Source organism: Nicotiana attenuata, chromosome 5, assembly GCF_001879085.1.
Source record: "Nicotiana attenuata strain UT chromosome 5, NIATTr2, whole genome shotgun sequence".
Taxonomy (NCBI): Eukaryota; Viridiplantae; Streptophyta; class Magnoliopsida; order Solanales; family Solanaceae; genus Nicotiana; species Nicotiana attenuata.
In genome coordinates, this window is record NC_031993.1 from 9,892,644 (window position 1) to 9,911,650 (window position 19,007).

A 19,007-nucleotide genomic window follows, 5' to 3' on the forward strand; every position below is an offset into this window, starting at 1 on the left:
TTCCATTAAGATTTCTACTTTGAATTTTGAAGTTTCTCATTTCTGAACGATAGTTGATCATATTTGAGTGTCCTGAAATGGCTTGAACTTGGTTCATTTTGAAAAGTCTAGGTAGATTCTGTGGTTAAGCTACTGTTTCATTGGTTTATGAGTTGATTTCACTGAAAAAAATTGGTTGAATCTGGGACTGTTCTCTGCTGCTGCTTATTGCTGATTGTTCATCTCGTATTTTGTTTTTAGTTTTCAGGTACATGCTCGAAACTTGTATCATGTGAATGTTTGGTTTGAATGTTGGAATAAAGATGGATCGCAGAACTTGGTTTCAGTTTGCTAATCATTGCTTAGTCCCTCCGTTTTTGTTTTTGTTCTGAATCTTAGCCTGTAGAACTGAAGAAGCATTCCTATCTTTAATGGAAAGTTTGGTATTACATTTGTTTGCTACTCATGTAAGGAGATATTTGAAGTAGGATTTGTTATCATCATTTTAGATTTGGATTCTTCTGAATGCATTTGAGTCAAGGATATTAACCGATTGTGTATGTATTAACAATGGACTGAGTTTATTAGTTTAAACGGTTAAAGTTGCTTGGTGTGGATAAATATTTCATGGTTTGACAATATGAGAATTTGACAGTGTATGAGATGAAACAAAGTGTGCTCTCAGTTCCTGCCATACTGTTAATTGAGCCCTCTGCGAATTCGATAAGGCTTTGAATTTGTTTATTTTTCGAGATATGCAGTCTCTAGGCATGATAACATGGATGATTCGTGAATCTGATAGTTAGTTGCTAACTTAGAAGAGGAGTAAAACAGGTGTTAAATAAATCTCATTATGTCTTGTCGAGAAATTTGTAGCACATCTCTATTATGGTTCTAGCTCGTTTTTTTCCCTTAAATGTTTTGTTGACATCAGTAATAAAGGACATTCATGAGGGATTAGGCTCAAAGTGTAGATTAATTTCATTATTGATTTTGTCCAGCATGCATGATCTGATTGCAATTGGTTTCTGTCGTTAAGTTGTCAAACAAAAAGGGAAATACAACTGGGCTGCGTAAATGGCCCATGCCCATCGTCGATCCGCCTGCGTTGCTGGGTTTCACTTCGAGCCCCAAATTCCCTCTCAATACATCATCATTTCTGGGCTTAGTGCAAGCCTAGAATCTGCCCTGGCGTGCTTTTAATTAATCCGCGTTGTTTTTTAGAAGTTTTTGTTGGTTAGTGTTTTTTTTTAAAAATGGGCTAAGGTTGCTACATTAGCTAATTAATAATTATGGCCCTTTAATTTGTGGTTGCTAATTAGTGGGATTCCGATTCTGTTTAGGCAAGTAGAAGCCCACAATTGTTCTTAGTTAATTAGATTCTTTTGATATGAGGTGTGCCATTCAAAACCAATAACAACTTAGGGCCCTCATGAGTTAGTTTAGAAACACTTTAATTAGAATAATTGAGGCGTGCCATGCCAAATAAAACCTTAAATTGCATGTCCCTCGCTTAATTAATCTTGTTTATCCTTAGAAATTGAGGTGTGCCATATAGCGAATTTTCATGGCCTTCGCAAAGTTGCAAACGCGTAGTTGCTTTAGGCGCGTTATTTTAATAATTTACCTTCCTAAACTCGGGTGCGCATTTATGTGACCCAAATCCAGATCTCAACAATGTTATATAGAATGTGTTGCAGACCGCGGGTGCATTTATGTGACGTGGTTCAAGACATATTTTAAATGACGTTGCAAATTTTTCTTTAAAAATAATTAAAAGCGGTTAAAGTTAAAAATGCACATAGGTTCAAAAGTGTTCTAAAATTAGATAATAGGCCAATAATAACAGTTGAGCGACCGTGCTAGAACCACGGAACTCGGGAATGCCTAACCTCTTCTCCCGAGTTAACAGAATTCCTTACCCGGATTTCTAGTTCGCGGACTGTAATACAGAGTCAATCTTTTCCTCGATTCGGGATTTGAACCGGTGACTTGGGACACCATAAATCTCCCAAGTGGTGACTCTGAATCTTTTAATAAACAAATAATCCCGTTTCGATAGTCCTTTAATTGGAAAAACTCTCTTTTATACCCTCTTCTGGGAGTGTAGTAAAAAGGAGGTGTGACAGCGACCAGATGATGGAGCATCAAGAAAGGGTCGATAATATACCAGGCGCCCCAAAATTACTGCCAAAACAAGATGTTGGTCGATTCGTCGAACAGCCGTACAGCGAGGAAGCGGCTCCACATGCCATTCCCAAAACCTTCAAGGTGCCACCGTACCTGAAGATATACGATGGCACTACAGTCCCCGAAGATCACATCGTCCATTATGTCATAGCGGTGAAGGGCAACAATCTTTCAATGGAGAAAGTACCATCAGTGTTATTAAAGAAGTTTGGTGAAACCTTAACGGGGGGAGCCCTAACCTGGTATTCACAACTGCCGGCGCGGTCGATAGCAACGTTCGAGGAAATAGCCGACAAGTTTGTCACCGCCCATCCAGGGGATAAGAAGGCAGAAGCTAGGGTGAACGACATATTCGCCGTTAGGCAATCGCCCGGCGAGAGACTCAAGGACTTCCTCGCCCGGTTTAACGGGGTGAGAATGAGCTTACCAAATGTATCAGAAGGGATGACTGTAGCGGCTTTCCAGATAACGGGTCGAGGGCAACCAGAAAACTGTTAAGCAGGCTCATGAAATACCCTCCCACCACTTGAGAAGAAATTCACAATGCATATTGCGCCGAGGTAAGAGCCGACGAGGATGACCTTAATGGTCCGACCCAACAGCTGACATCAGTTCAAACAGAGCCGAGGAAAGATCGTCGTAACGACGGTCTAAGAGATCAACCAGGTCCCCCTATCAATCGAGAAAGACATCAGCCCTACGTCAGAACAGTCGTCCCACCGTCTCCCCGACATGCAGAAGGGCCGCCCAGGCCACACACAGGGACTCAGCAGAATGAGAGCTGTGCCTCCACTCTTATCCGCTCCCAATTTTTGTGTTTCCCCTTCAGAAATAGTGTACGCACTGGAGAAGCTCAGCACAAAGGTGAAATGGCCACAGAAGATGAAGTCCGACCCCAGCATGAGAAAGCCGAATGTCCTCTGTGAATTTCACCTGGAGCGGGGTCATAAAACTGAGGATTGCATAGCTCTACGGCAAGAGGTAGTAAAAATGTTGAACCAAGGGCACCTGAGGGAACTAATGAGCGACCGGGGACGGGCCAACTTTGGTCGTGGACGTGAACAGCACCAGGGACCTCCAAAGCCCCCTCCCCCGCTCGTACAATCCAAATGATCGTTAGTGCAGGCAACGAGGCAGCGATCAACCATGTGAAATTCACCACTACACACAAACTCAAGCGGTCGATCACTCACGAACAGTATGTTGACCTCGAAGACAGTATCATCTTCGACAAGTCGGATACCGACGGTTTGACTTTCCCTCATTTCGATGCTCTTGTTATTACTTTACGTATTTCAGATACCGATGTGAAAAGAATAATGGTAGACAATGGAAGCGGCGCGTGTATTATCCACCCTCGGGTCCTCGTACAGATGAGACTCAAGAACAAGATAGTACCGCGTTGCATAACACTAACGGGTTTTAATAATGCAGTTGAGCGAACTTCTGGAGAAATAACGCTACCCAGTGTAGTCGGGGGGAGTCACCCTCGAAACAACGTTTCGTATCATGGACCAATATACAGCCTACAACGCCATCATAGGACGGCCATAGATGCACGCCATGAGGGCCATCCCGTCAAGCCTATATCAAGTAATCAAGTTCCCTACCCCATGGGGAATATTCTGCATCTGAGGCGAACAACGCACTGCTCAAGAATGCTATAGCATCACCCAGGATTGCACGTACACCCAACAACTAAAGGGAGCAAAAGCGGAAGCATAGCAATTAACACTATCGGGAACCGAATCCGACGCACAGACAGATGTCATCAAGGATCCCGACATCGTGGAAGCCACTGAGTGGACGATAGAAGATCTCGTCCCGTACCGTGACATCCCGAGAAGGGTCCCTTGTTGACAAAGTCTGAGTACGAGCCCCACGGGCGGCCTCGGACAAAGTAAATTGCATCCTTGCCGATGCAATGCCTGGCGAAATGCCGGGACTGGAGCCTTCTTTTTGGAAGTCCGTCGAGCTGTCACCACATAGAGGTCGTATCAATAAGCGATAACAGACAGCCGAAGGTCGGAGAAAAACTAACTTACCAGACGAAACCTTCGGTCCAAAGCGTTTGAAGAAAACGGCCCAATCTCGGATCCCCGCCATGTAAGGTAGCACGCGAGCTACCCAATCCTCAATGCCGACGACGCGAAAGGTTGCACGCCTCTCAGCTGCACGGAAAAATCACAGATGAATTAAAGTCAGAAAAAACGAAAGCAGATAACAAGCGTACGTCATCGACACCTACGGTGATGATTCCACTGCTCAGGAAATCTAGTAGGGTCCGACACCAAGTGCTCCGTTTTGATAAAAAAATACTTGTGCCAAAACTTCCGACTCGCCCTGTCATCCGTTCCAACCACTAGCCCCCTGGTCCCGCGATGTCGCAGATGGATCATGGTAGCTCTATGAAAGCTTGGGGAAAACAAATGTAAAAGGTGGTGGATTTCAATCTCACACCAAGCCAACTCCGTGCACTTCGTCAGCATCAGGAAAATTTTATACAAATACGGAGATAGCTGTGCCGGGCAGACTTCGTAAAACCGACAGAACTCCTTCGCTAGCGGGAGAAGAGGGAGAGTATAACCAATGACGAAAGGATACACGTAAAAAACACAATATACAGGTCTGTGGACCTCTATAATGTGTCCCCCCCCCCCCCCCAGTTGGAACCATCTCGATGTGAGAAGGAATACGGTATGTAGGCCGGAGTTCATCTATATGAGATGGCCCGGTTTCAGAGATCACCGGAACAGGGGAAGGAGCATGCTCCTTATGGAAGTCGTTTCTGGATAAAGGATTTCTGGGTAGTGTCTCTTCCACGGTAGGAAAACTATCACCCTCCTCAGCCGCGATATCCTCGCCACTGGAAGGGGGAGTCACTGACCACGGAGTGGCGTCGGAAACTTCGTCATGTGCGCGAAGGGTTCGAGACATCTCGATAACAGAAGATGTGCTAGTAAACCTAAAGGGAGAGACAATGACTAAACAGGAAGATGAGAAACAGAATTGCTGAAACGGAGCTAAGAACTGATGAAGATGATCAAAGGAGAATAATGTGCATACAAGGAAGGAAATGGCGAAAATTTATGGAAAAAACAAAATCCTCACCTATTTATAGGGCTGGGTGGCACGAGAATCGAAGCAAAAGATTGTCAATGGCGCTAAAACCGAAGCGACGAGCACACAGACTGTCTCGGGAAGATGCATAATGATGACGCACGTGGAAGTGACGTCACATCTTGACAACCATACCAATCATTAATTGGTTTAGCATTTAAATTGCTCAAACAATATTGCTAACCTTCTATGCGTAAATATAATATCAGTAGACTATTCCTATACGCACCGTAACCTTCTACAGTAATCATATGTCACGAACATTATTTTTATATATATTTTTTATTATTAGAAACAATAGGGCATACATAAGGGAATTAGGCCAAAACCTTTGTAATGTGAAGTTTGGGGTTGGGGGGGGGGGGGGGGGGGCGTGGGGGAATGAGGGCATATCCTCTATTCTCTATTCCATTAGGCTCTCAAAGGTGACTTGGTGTATTTATTGCTCAGCCTCCTAGTGTGGTTCTTAAATTTTTCCCAGGCACATCAGCTAAACAAATCCAAATACAATCAAAGCTTTCTATAACAATTTTGTTTGTTTCTTCTTTGGTTGCTACAGTGAAGTATTGTTATACAGAAGTATTGTTATACAGGACTTTTATAGTGAATCACTATTATATATGAATGATGTTATAGAGAGGTCTGACTGATATGGCATAATAAAGCATACTACAGCATCCAACATGCTACGTAATTTTCACTGAGCAAAATTTTTTCGTGATGTAGATAAGAACCACTTGTTGTTCTTGGCAATTTACATTATAAATTAGATATCTGTTTCAACAAGGGGCAGGAGCAAAGGATACATCACAACCAGACAGTAAACACCAGTCTTCGCTAGAACAGCTCAAATTCTAGATGTTCTCCTGTTGAACTATACTCCAGAAACTTTTTGCTCTTTTCCTGAAAAGCTACTTTTGAAACTCCAGGTACTTGAGGTGGAATGGCGCAGCGTATCAGTGCCCAATTCAGGCCATCAAAGAAAGGGTGTCTTTTAATCTCAGCAGCTCCCGTCTCTGTTCCCAATCGATTCTCAGGCTCCTTTACTAACAACCCTCTGATAAGATCCCTCGCTTGAAAACTGACAATCGGACTATCAGGAAATCTGAGGTTCTGCATAACCACATTCGCCAAAGTTTCTTCATTTCCAGCACCTTTAAAAGGTGTCTTCCCGTATAGAAGCTCGTAAAGAAAAACACCGAGAGTCCACCAGTCAACAGCACTCCCATGGCCCTCTCCTTTAATGATCTCAGGAGCCAAGTATTCATGTGTACCGACAAATGAGTTGGACCGAGCTTCTGTTGGCTCCACCACGAGCTGAGGCAATGATCTGTTAAGAGAGGCAGCTTCAGCTTTTAGCTTTCTTACTCTTGCAGAACCGGGAAAAATTCTGGGGCTAAAGCAAGAAACTTGACATGATGGTCCCGCACAAAAAGGATCAATGCAGTTGGATCCTGCACATGGACCAGAAATCCTTGGAGCTTCTATTCCCAATGAGGATGATTGAAGAAGAGTGGGATTGACCGAACATCTGAGTGAGAGGTCAAAATCAGTAAGCATGATGTGACCATCTTCTCGGACTAGAATGTTTTCTGGTTTCAAATCACGGTAAACAACTCCTAGCATATGCAAATACTCCAGCGCAAGGAGGACCTCAGCAACATAAAACCTGCAATTACATTGAGTTAGAACGATCTCAATGACTTGCGAATACACGGATGTGGAAGCCAAATGATTAATAAGATGATGTATCATTCATCTAAGTTTGAATATCGCAGAACAAAGTTACTAGCTTCTCTTAAAGATGTACAATTCATCTATGCTTAAATATTAAAGATAAATATTCATAATGCGGAATAGAATTACTAGCTGCCATAAAAACTCGGAAACTGAGATGTACATTCAGCGGAGTTAGGAAAAGCACAACCACTAGGTCATGATAATGAATAGCAGGGAGGGGGGAGGGGGGGAGCCATCTGTCTTTTAAGATGTTGACATGCCGACTTGTCGATAGATAGATCTACATGGCAATAAAACAAGTAGCATCCAGTAAACAGAGAAGCTATTTGATATCTCATGCATAAGAGAACCTAAACTCAGTACTACGTGTCTAATGCAACTAGTGAGAAAAATCCTGGGCCATAGAAGAATTAAAGTTATACGCTAAGCTAGTAGTCTGGTGATACATGAAGGGTCTTTTATGCTGAAGACAGAGCTGGTTCAACTTTCGTACTGTTAAAAACAAAGCTACCAAAGCAAGTCAGAATTTTTAATCTTTCCAACAGTATATAAAGACAGCTACCAAACTAAGCCAATATTTTTAAACAGCAGCCCAAAGTTCTTCATTTCCATGTAAAAATTACCATGTCTTTGCCGAAACTATTGATCAATTTTTTGCAGAATCCAGATTTTGACACTGCATCAACAAAATTTAAACAAAACCTAGAGAACCACAAACAGAAGTCCAGTGAAATAAGTTCCATTCAGCCTTTAAAAGCAACAATTCTGACACAAGTGTATTCTTTTAAAGTTTCACTTCCTTTGGGAAGGAGGGAGGGTTTGATTGGTGAGGGAAAGAGGATATACCTAATCAAAAAATGCATGCGTATTAAAAGAATTTGTCTTATCTCGTTGCTACAACATATAGATAGGTCCTATGGTCATGCATTACCTAGCCTTTATTTGTTCAAGTCAATAAAGTAACTAGCAAGTCCAAGTTAAGCTCACCCGAGACTTAGAGGTGGATGAATTACGGGAAGCCAATATCTTATAGATGGGCGATAATCAAGAGTGAATAGGCATTTCATATAAGAAATGAATGCATAAACACTCTCCCATACAGCAATCTATTTAAACTAATGAATTTTGCAGATCAAAAGAAAGAGAAGTCTTTAAATGGTATGTTTATGGCGAACTAAGTCATTTCCAAAGAAAGCTTCATTTTTCACAGGTATTTCCCAGAAAGCTTCATCGACAAATATGATTAACGTTAAGTAAGATCTACTGCATTGGAGCACATCATACCTTGCTGCTGGCTCAGAAAAGTATCGGCTTGGCTGCTTCTGTCGGAGGACATGCAAATCACCACCTGAGCAGAACTCCATAACTAAACATGATAAATTGTCTGAAGTGAACTGCGCATAGAGTGTTGGCAGGAAAGGATGATCCAGGATTCGCAGAATCTCTCTTTCAGTTTGGGCCCTCGGCATCTTTTTCCTTCTTGCCAGATATTCATTATCCATAACTTTTATTGCAAACAAGCAGTTAGTTTCTAGCAGCTCAGCAAGATAGACCGTGCCAATGTCTCCGCAACCAAGCTTCTTCAATAAGTTGAAGTGACTTAACCCTAAGAATCCATATTGTTTCCTCACCTGATTGATAGCCTCCCACCTGCCATCCTTAGACATGTGCGGTCTGTTCCCAGAAAAGGATCCGCTTAGGTTGCTCTCTTCACTGATGGTTGTGCTAGTACTATAATCACCAATACTACTCTTTGAGCTTTGAGAGAATTCCCCTTGCTCCCTAGATTTTGATGTCTTGTTGAATTTCAAGACAGGAATACCGACATTGTCATAGTCATTAGCAGCACAGCTAATACTATTTTCACTGGCTGCGACAGTCATACATCCAGAGATTTGCTTTGCGGGTTCTTTATTGGATTCCTTCCCCGCACCCTCAAGAGTGCACTGACATCTCTGGCAGATAAGTTGACTAGGTGATTCTGTGGAATCATTTATTTCATAGCATAGATTAAAAGTGCCAGATGCTAGTGCTGCCTCCTCTTTCAATTTCTTCTTCACAAGATATTTGCTTTTAACTGGAGGCTTTACGGAACGAGTGGTGCTTTTTGTCGATTTGGTCTCCTTGTTGCCTCTTGTTACATTTGACGAAGACACCGCCTGCGACCTGCCTTTCCGTCTCAGCTTTAGAGCTGCTTTATTTGCTACTCTAAACGATGTCACCACATTTCTCTTCAGATTATCTGGCGATCTTTTTGGTCCAGACATCAATACAACATTACTAGACTCACATGAAGATGAGGAAGGAACTGCAGTTTGGTTTTTTCCCTTAGTTGATGCTGTTCCTAGTGGTTTCATCTCATGGTTGTTTGTTGCTTGATTCATATTTTCCTGGAGACTGGGAGTAGTAATCTGTAAAGCTTGTGCAGCTACCAACCTAGGAGAAGAAATCACACCTTGGTTTGAGGAATTCATGGGCTCTTTAAGGTACTGAGGCATCACGTCGAAAGAGCCTGAAATGCTTTCCTCGGGTCCTGTCTTCTCATTTTGCACTACAATTGATTCTGCATACTTAATTACCGGTTTATCACCAATTCGAGGTGAAGGGAGAGCACTTTGACTGGTTGGCCTCATCTTGGCTTCTGGAGGCTGTGGAGAATCCTTCTGACGGGACGTGGACTCTGTACTTTTAATACTCAGTTTACTAACATATCGTGGAGAAGAAAGCGCACTTTGACCTGGTGACTTTAGCCTGGCCTCTTGAATTTGATGAGGCACAGAGCTAGACGTGCTTTCTGCTGGTACTACTCTTCCATTATGGTGCATACCGATGAATGGTTTAATGGCAAATCGTGGAGAAGAAAGGGGACTATGGTTTGCTGACTTCACGTATCGTTCTTGGGGTTTATGGAGCACCTTGTGGAGAGATCCAGAAATGCTTTCACTTGTATCTGCAAACCGTGAAGAGCATGTAATCCGTCCAGCTTCTAGAACACTAGGAGAACCTGGCAGCTTTGATAATCGCTTCATTGCAGCCATTTCTGCTGCCTGAGAAATGCATAAACCCCGAAGCGCCTGCTTTAGAGAAACTGGATCAGAAAACCCTGTTACTGGAGAATGAGATCCACCACCCCTCATTGGCCTTTTTGAGGCATCTCTTCTAACTTTATCTGTCAAATCCAGACTCTTCGATGTTCTTACATTGATCGCTTCGAAGAGCTGATTGATATCATCTTCTAAGAATTTACTGGCTCCTTTTCTAACCAGAGGTGGCTTCTGCTTTCTGTCCGGTTCGAGTGCTTGATGAAACTTTTTGGAATGCTCATCCTTTGATTCAACAATTTCACAATGGCCACGAAATGAACCCATTATTTGCTGGTAATTAGACAAATCAGCAAGCACTCAGCACTTCATAGTAAATTGGTAAACCACAGAAGCTTGATCTGAACCATCTTTCAAAAGCCAAACACCATGCTGACCGTGGCATCATTCATCACATCGCACAAAATCTCTAAGCTCCATCAACTCCGGTTTGATTGTCATTTCGATATCCATCCTTGACCCTGTAAAGACAATTGAACTTCTATATTAATAATCAAAGCACCACCAGCAATCTTCCTTACTAATCAAACTCATACATATATTAAACCAGAATAAATACTATTACCTCTTAGACCACAACACAAGAATAAAGAAATGAATGAACAAGCTTTTCATAAAACAGAGAATGCAAATGAAAAGCTAAAAAAATTAATAACTTGGATAAGGATTTTCAAAAACATTTGCAGATAATCCCAATTCTATAGAAGGGCAGCCCGGTGCACAAAGCATCTCGCGTTCACGCAGGGTCCGGGGAAGGGCCGCACCCAAAGGGGGTGTGATGTAGGTAGCCTGATGCAAGCATCAGTACCCGTGACCTATAGGTCACATGGAGACAACTGACCGTTGCTCGAAGGCTCCCCTTCCTATAATCCCAATTCTATGATCCCAATAAAGCATTTTCTATAGTCTGAGGTCCAACATTCCATGTATAACAAAAGTAACTCTTGCCATCAAATCTGTTTAATCAAAGTTACAGATATTGTAGAGTACCTGCATCCTATAAAATTGCACACCCCTTAATGAGATATGAAACCATCTAGTCTAAGACCAACCATCAACTTTTTATCATACAATGAACCAAACACAATAATGGAGAAATACTCGGTTCAAGCATAGATCCATTTCATTTAACATAACACCATTATTCAAAAATAATAAAGATTACAAGTTTCAAGAAAAAAATGAGATTCCTAAGTGGGATTTATATTTCAAATTCCGTCACTATTTCTCCCAACTTCCTAAAAAGCTGCAATTTTTAGTACAAATCCTAAAGCACTTAAAGTAACTCATGAATAAAATTAAAAAAAAAATAAAAATGAAGAGATTGAGTAGCTTAAAAGTCAATGCAAGGAAGTTAAACTCAGAATAAGTATATTACGGACAAACACATAGTGAGTATCAATAATGAGCAAAAGTTCAAAGCAAAACACAATAGCAAATCAAGAAAATAAAAAGAAGGCATTTTACCTTGAGAAAATGATGTAAACCAGAGATCTAAAGCTCTGTACTTTCACAAACTATACTCTGAAGAAATGCTATGAAGAAAGAGAGAGAGAGAGAGAGAGAGAGAGAGAGAGAGAGGAGAAAGGAAAGGCAATACAGTGAAGAGAGATGAAAAGAGAGAGAGTGTGTTGTTTCTGTTTTTCTCTTTTCTGTGTATATTTTTCTAACATCTATGGTCCTTTCTTGGAGTGTATAGAGGACATGTGGGCTTCCACTCCCTGGCAGTAAAATCGGGTCCCACATTTATTTTTTATTTGGGTTCGAATTTATATTTCTTAACCTTCAATTTCTCTTCCCATTGTTCATAGTCAAACTTCTTTTGTTTCAATTTTTAGAAAGAAAAATTTAAGGTTTGTGATTTAATTGAATTATATATATTTATATAATTATAAATTATCTCATTAAAAATAAAATAAAAAATTTAAAATATAATTTTTAAAAATATAATAAACTATGACATTCCTTAGAATAGATGAAAAAGATAATATTATCACATAAATTGGAATGGTAGAAGTAACATCTTATGTGATACATTTACTAAAATTGAAGTTTGAACAGTATAATTTTGAGTTGAAGAAAATTATAAAGATTTATTTGTGGACGAATTTCTATTTACTTTTTTTTAGTAATGGTAACCAAGGTATGCCAACCAAGGGAAGCTCGGGCCAACCGATTGTTGAGCAGTTAGCTCAACAGAAGAATATCATATAAAATTCAAATTTTGATTAAGTTTTGAAAATCTATCAAAGGTACAAATCTAATATATTAGTGAAATCATATCAAACATTTAGGAAAGTTTAGACCCATTAGGGCATAGATTTTGGGAGTTTTTTTCAAAAAGAAAATTAGAAATATTGTTTGTTCGTGGTTCTGATCAGTTTTTTTTTAAATTTTTTTTTTTAAATAAAATCAAGTTCCAAAAATTAGTTTGAGCCATTTTTTGGGTGAAAATTTTCCTTCCACTCGCAAAACTTCAAGTTTTTTTCAAGTAAGAAAGGTATGCCCAAAAACAACTTTAACTTTCAAAATTATTTTTTAATACAACTTCAAAAACTCTTTTTTTTCAAGTTTCAACCAAATCTATGTGCAAACGCTAGCTAAGATCAGGTAAATTGTGAAAGAAAATATTATATTTTTGGAAAGATTTGATGTCTTGATGAAAGTTAATAAATTTTGAACTATTTTTTGTTTTAAATCTAATTTTAATACAAAAAAATTGAAACTTTCTCGTTCAGCATTGGGCTGGGGACAATGCACGTCTTTGCAACGTGCTTAACCTGTAACCACTCGCTTAAAAAAATTATACTCTCCAAATCTTACTTGCTTTGGATTCTCCAATCGCTTTCTTTATCTTCCTTAATTATGTATTTATGCTAAGTTCAATGTACTTTTATGCTAAAAATATGTTAAGTAGTGACTCTTTTTATTTTTTCGCATAGATCTTTTATCAACCATTTACTGTTAAGATTTTCATAGTACTGATAAAAAAAGAGTTTTCAGTAAGACTTTTCAATGTTTTGATATTTTTTTATCAAGGTAACTAATGTTTCGATTGCCTAATAATGTTTTCTATACTAAAATGTAGTATTAGAAATTTTTAGTTAATAATGTTATTCTCTGTCTCAAATTATATGTCATGTTTCTTAAGAAAATATTAATTAGAAGAAATTTTAGACTATTTACCTTTGTTAATGCCTTTAAGATATAATCTCTCTTCATTGAGTATTTACTCTATTTATGTGTTATTTCCATTGTAGGCATATAAATTTTATTGGAATTAAATCTGTAAAATAACTGGGATTATATTTTAAAATTCAACATATATTAGGGCAAATAAATTTATTGGGATAATATAATTGGATTAATTATAAGCCCAATATATATAGATCAAATAAATAATCCTTAATTTATTGGGCTAAGGTAATGAGCCCACTTCCTTAGGCCCAATATGCCATCTTCCTAGAGGCCCAGTGTCACACCTCCTTTTTCCTACACCCCGGGAAAGGGCGTAAAGGAGTTTTTCCACTTAAAGGACAATCGGAACGGGATTTATTATTAAGATTTCAGAGTCGCCACTTGGGAGATTAATGGTGTCCCAAGTCATCGGTTGAATCCCGAACCGAGGAAATTATGACTCTGTTAACAGTCTGCNGTCTTGGCACTTCTTGAAGACTGATCGGAAGGTCTTTCTTTGGACCGTAATGTGGGCTTTGGGATAGGGTGAGAAAGAAAGGGTATCAAAGGCTCAAAACAATTCAACGTGGGTTCAAAATTACAACTTTCGGAATCAGATTTCTCACAACAACCACAACTTCTGCCCCAGTTTCTTTCTTGGGGACTTTTGGACTTTTATTTCGGTATGACTGAACCTCAGAGAGAGGCTGCCTACGTACCCTTTCGGGATCAAGTCAAACGTAGTTCAGGTCATAGAAATTACTTCGTTGTTGCGGTCTTTCCTTTTTTTCACTTTTCCTTTTCTTTCTTTTCATTTCTTTTCTTTCTCTTTTCTTTTCTTTTCTTTTTCTTTTTTTCTCTTTTATTTTTCTTTTCTCTTTTTTTTGCTTTTCTTTTCTTTTCTTTTTCTTTTTTTCCTTTTCTATTTCACTGTTTTTCTCTTTCTTTTCTTTTCTCTTTTCTTCTCTTCTCCTTCTCCTTTTTCCTCTTGTTTCTCCACTTATTTTCCCCGCTCGGGCTTCTGAGTTTTGTTATCGATTCTGAAAGAAGGGTATGCAAGAAAATAACCGAGGCTCAAAGGGGTAGCAAATGATAAAGTGTTTGGATAGCAGAACAAAATGCCTTCGTCATTCCAATCTCCAAAACATGCCAAGTACAAACTACACAATATGAATATGAGGAAAACATACATAACATCTTTTGATTGCACCAAAATTACTAACCATATCTGCACATTTGCCTTCTATATTTGTCAATTACCCCAGCACCATTGGACAACAATCTCGGTACCACGAACGGCCCCTGTAGACTTGGGGCAAACTTGCCTTTAGTTTCAAACCGATCTGACCCAGTTTCACACAATTTGGGCTCGAAGAGATTTCAAAATCCCTCGACTGTCCTTACATCTTCAACATTGTCTTATTGCTTCCTTACTAAACTGACTTTTAAAACCAGGCTGAGAATTATGCGTGCATGTCATGTCACCAGAACCAGCATGAAAAGACTTGTAGAAGGAGAAGAAAACTAAACAAAATGACTAGAAATGGCAGGAAACAGGAGATTGCATTAGACTGACGGTGAAAGGGTTTAAACAACAGAACAAACAGACAAACCTAGACAGCACTAAACAAGCTATTACGGCAAAGTGAAAAGATAGAAGGGTTTGAGTCACAAGACAATATCCGGATTACAACCCTGAAAATAACCCAGACAACAGAAATGACAACAAAATAAACCACCAAAACTCCACTCTAGCTAACCAAGAGTTGGAGCGTCTTTCCAATCACCAAACTCGACACCTTAGCCACTGGATTGCTCATCAAAATTGCTGGGACCGTCACCAATTTCAATATCATTAACTTCATTCAACGAGTTTTCGAGAGGATTCTCGTACTCCCTGTCGTCATGGATCTTTCCCACAAAATGTGCATCATCATGTGCAGGCAAAGGATTCTGTGCAATGTTCTGAGTGGCACTGTCCTTGACTGTAATTATCCCTTCCTGAATCATTCTTTTTATCTCTCTTTTCAAATCCCGGCAACTTTCGACATCGTGCCCCTGGGCATTGGAATGGTATCCACACCTTTTAGAAGGGTCAAAGCTCCTTGCACGCTTGTCCACATGATTCGGAGGAATGGGTGCAATCAGGTTATATTGCTTTAGCTTCTCAAACAAGTCTGCATATGACTCTCCCAAGGGGGTGAAAGTTTCCTGCTTCTGTGCCCTTGCTCCAGGGAGATTCTTGTAGGCTCTTGGGGGTGGGTAAGCATTTTGTGGAGCCGGGTACCGGAAAAGTGGTGTATGACTCTGGGAGTTATGTGAAGAGAAGTAGCATTGGGAAGGGTCACCTGGCATACAAGGATGTCCACGGGGACGATGTCGGGGCCGGGAGTGTTGATCAGGAAAACCCATCGGATCACCTTTTCTGCTTCCCCTTCCCCCACCCAAGCTTGCTGGGATATTCAGAATGTCTTTCGAGCAACTCATGAGCTTGCCCGACTTGATTGCCTTTTCTACTAGCTCCCCCATTCTTAACACCTCATCGTGAGCAACCTCGGAGGGATAATATTGGGCGTTATGAGCTTTGGGCGGGTGTTCATTGTTGAGAACTGTGGATGTGACCGGAGGGCACTTCTGGAAAAGATAGTTGGATGACGAGTGATAAAGTTACTAGGGTGGCTGGGAAAGCTGTGATAAGCGGGTAAGTATGGAGAGGGTGGAGGATCGACTGGCATTGTGTCCGGAGTTTGGGTAAGGACAACGTCTAGGAGGCTGGGTGGGGGCAGGGGTGGTGCCTTCCCAGTCATCCATGCCCGATACATGTTTGTCACGTGTTGTCTCAACATCTTTACCTCTTCAACCAACCCATTATCCCGTTTCACCAACTGTTGTCGAGCACCAATATCAACCAACTCTGCTCTCTTGTTGTTTGCCATTGCCTTTTGTCCTTGTGTTGTAACGAAGAGTTACCACTTTCAAACCACAAACCAACCACCTTTCTGGAATGACATGACAAAATGAAACCATCACGTTAGTGTTAGGGCATTTAACATATTGGTACCCGCACATTTGGGGAGTGAATGCACCTTGGCAGTTAACAGTTCCTATTATGCTTTTGATCGGTCGCATGCGTCATCCCGGCTTTTTCATTTTTCTTTATTTGCCATGCCTTTCCTCTCATTCTTCCCTCGTGTTTTCCATTGTTTGTTTCTTGCCTTTCCCTCTTTTGCTTTTCTCTCTTATTTTCCCTCTTTTCTTCTTTTTCTTTTGCTTTGTTTTTCCTTGTTCCTTTTCCCTTCTTTCCTCAAAATTATTTTTCCGCTCTTTTCTTTCCTTCGCTCCTTTTTCTTTTCTCTTTTTTGCTTCTGTTTGATTTCCTATTTTTTTTTTCTTTCTCCCGCTTGTGTTTTTCTTTCCTTTCTTGTTTTCCACCTCTTTCCTTTCATTCTTTTCTTGTTTTTCCTTTTTCATTTAGTTACGGTCGAATCCTATGGAGATTGCCTACGTATCACGACCCCGCGTGAATCAGACCAAGCGTAGTTCTTGCAGAATAAATGTAAAGTAGAAGCAAAATATTTTTGTTGGATTTTTAATTTTATTGATAGCAAATACGCCTATTACAAAGACTCAAAACCGACAGATTAAACAACTAACAGACTCTAATGCAGAAAAGAACTACAGACTCCACCATCCCTATTCTATTTTGAAAGTACAGACTCAATCAACTGACTGACTTTTAACGAAAAGGAAATACAGACACCAGTAGAAAAGGAAATACAGACTCAAATGACCAACTCCAGTAGAAAAGGAAATACAGACTCAAAAGACAAACTCTGGTAGAAAAGGAAATGCAGACTCAAAAGACAATCATGAATACATTAAAGCTCCTGGTGCCCGCGGGACATCGTTCGGTCTCGCCGCGGGCTTATATGCAAGTTCCCCTTATTTTGAACCGTGCTCATCCTGCACATTTATTAAGGTGATTTAATCACTTATTTTGACCTAAAAGGAAAAAAAATGACACTATTTTTGTTCAAATTTTCGATTTTAAAACAAACGGCCGGTTTTGCAGTTACGGCCTTTCAGCACTTCGGGGAGAAGATTGTAAGACTGTGCCTGCTAACCGTTGAAACTGACTCAGGGTGGCTGTTCTTGCAAAAACAGCCTTCCGGCGCCCTTTTGGGGACATCGGCTTATTTTAGACAAGAATGGCGGCACCCGACTTATTCATGACGAAATTAAAAAAATTTGGCATTTTTGGCTATTTTTGAAAAGGGGAGGTTGGACCCCATGAGGGTTGCCTACGTATCTCACATCCGGTGAGAATCAAACCTGCGTAGTTCGGGCAAATAAACCTAACTATTTTTGAAAACAAGACTCTTTTTGTTTTTGTTGGCAAATACACTATTTCTGAAAGCAAGATTCTTTTTTATATTTTCTTTTTCAGTGGCAAATAAACAAACTAATTTGAAAATAAAACTCTTTTTGTTTCTCTTTTCCATTGGTAAACAAAACAAACTAAAAAACTACTTTTCTTCTTTTACTTTCATTTTCTCAAAAATCCGGCAGCATTTCGGCACTACTTGGACATTGGTTTTTCTAGTATAGGTAATTAACTCTCCACACTGCTATTTTCTCTTTTTCTCTTTTTGTTTTTTCCAATTTTCTCAGATATTCAAAGCCGGTCAACATGCGAGTCCAAAACAGATAAGTGCACAAGTAGGATGCATCAGGATGGTCCATTATTCAGGGTACACCTGTCCTAGACGGACCCAACCTCTGTGGTGAGTCCCCTAAGTCAAAATGCACGTGATGCAGATAAGCGTTCCTACTAGGGATCCGGCATGAGGTCAATTTATTCTAGGTTCAAAACCTGGGTATATGTTCTAGACTGTGTACCCGAGCGGACAACTCGAGTCGAGGAGGGGGCTACGTACCGGGAACCAAAAGGCCATCCGGCTTAGTAACTTGTCCGACCTCTTTCTTATTTCAAGGTATGACACTAACAGAATAGGGAGTCTCCACCAGTGAGCACATCCCCGGAGGTGAGAAGAGAAGGGTTTCGTAACAGTTTTATATATACAGTTCAGATAATATCAAAGCGGTAAAGCATTCAGCACATTAGGTCCAAACATGTAGTAAAATCAGATAACAGATAAAGCCAAATACAACAATATATCTAAGCTCTAATTCTGAATCCTGAACCGAAGTTCTGGGTTCTTGTCCCCAGCAGAGTCGCTAGAGCTGTCACACCTCCTTTTTCCTACACCCCGGGAAAGGGCGTAAAGGAGTTTTTTTACTTAAAGGACAATCGGTACGGGATTTATTATTAAGATTTCAGAGTCGCCACTTGGGAGATTAATGGTGTCCCAAGTCACCGGTTGAATCCCGAACCGAGGAAATTATGACTCTGTTAACAGTCTGCGAACCAGAAATCCGAGTAAGGAATTCTGTTAACCCGAGAGAAGGTGTTAGGCATTCCCGAGTTCCGTGGTTCTAGCACGGTCGCTCAACTGTCATGTTTGGCTTATTTACCTGATTTTACAACATGTCTTAGTCTATGTGCTTTTTAACCACTTTTATTATTATTATTATTTTAAAGAGGATTGCAACATCGTTAAAATATGTCTCGAACCGCGTCACATAAATGCACCCGCAATTTTTGACACATTTTGACTTCGTTGAGATTTGGATTTGGGT

General features: G+C 40.3%; 1 protein-coding gene across 1 annotated transcript; it reads right to left on the bottom strand.

Moving 5' to 3' along the window:
* LOC109225276 (serine/threonine-protein kinase KIPK2-like) lies at window positions 5,920-11,787 on the bottom strand. Its single transcript, XM_019389885.1, has 3 exons — window positions 11,598-11,787; window positions 8,314-10,591; window positions 5,920-6,958 (listed from the first exon to the last, which is right to left on the bottom strand). The coding sequence occupies exons 2-3, from the start codon at window positions 10,395-10,397 to the stop codon at window positions 6,127-6,129; spliced, it is 2,916 nt and encodes a 971-aa protein (XP_019245430.1). The 5' UTR covers window positions 10,398-10,591; window positions 11,598-11,787; the 3' UTR covers window positions 5,920-6,126.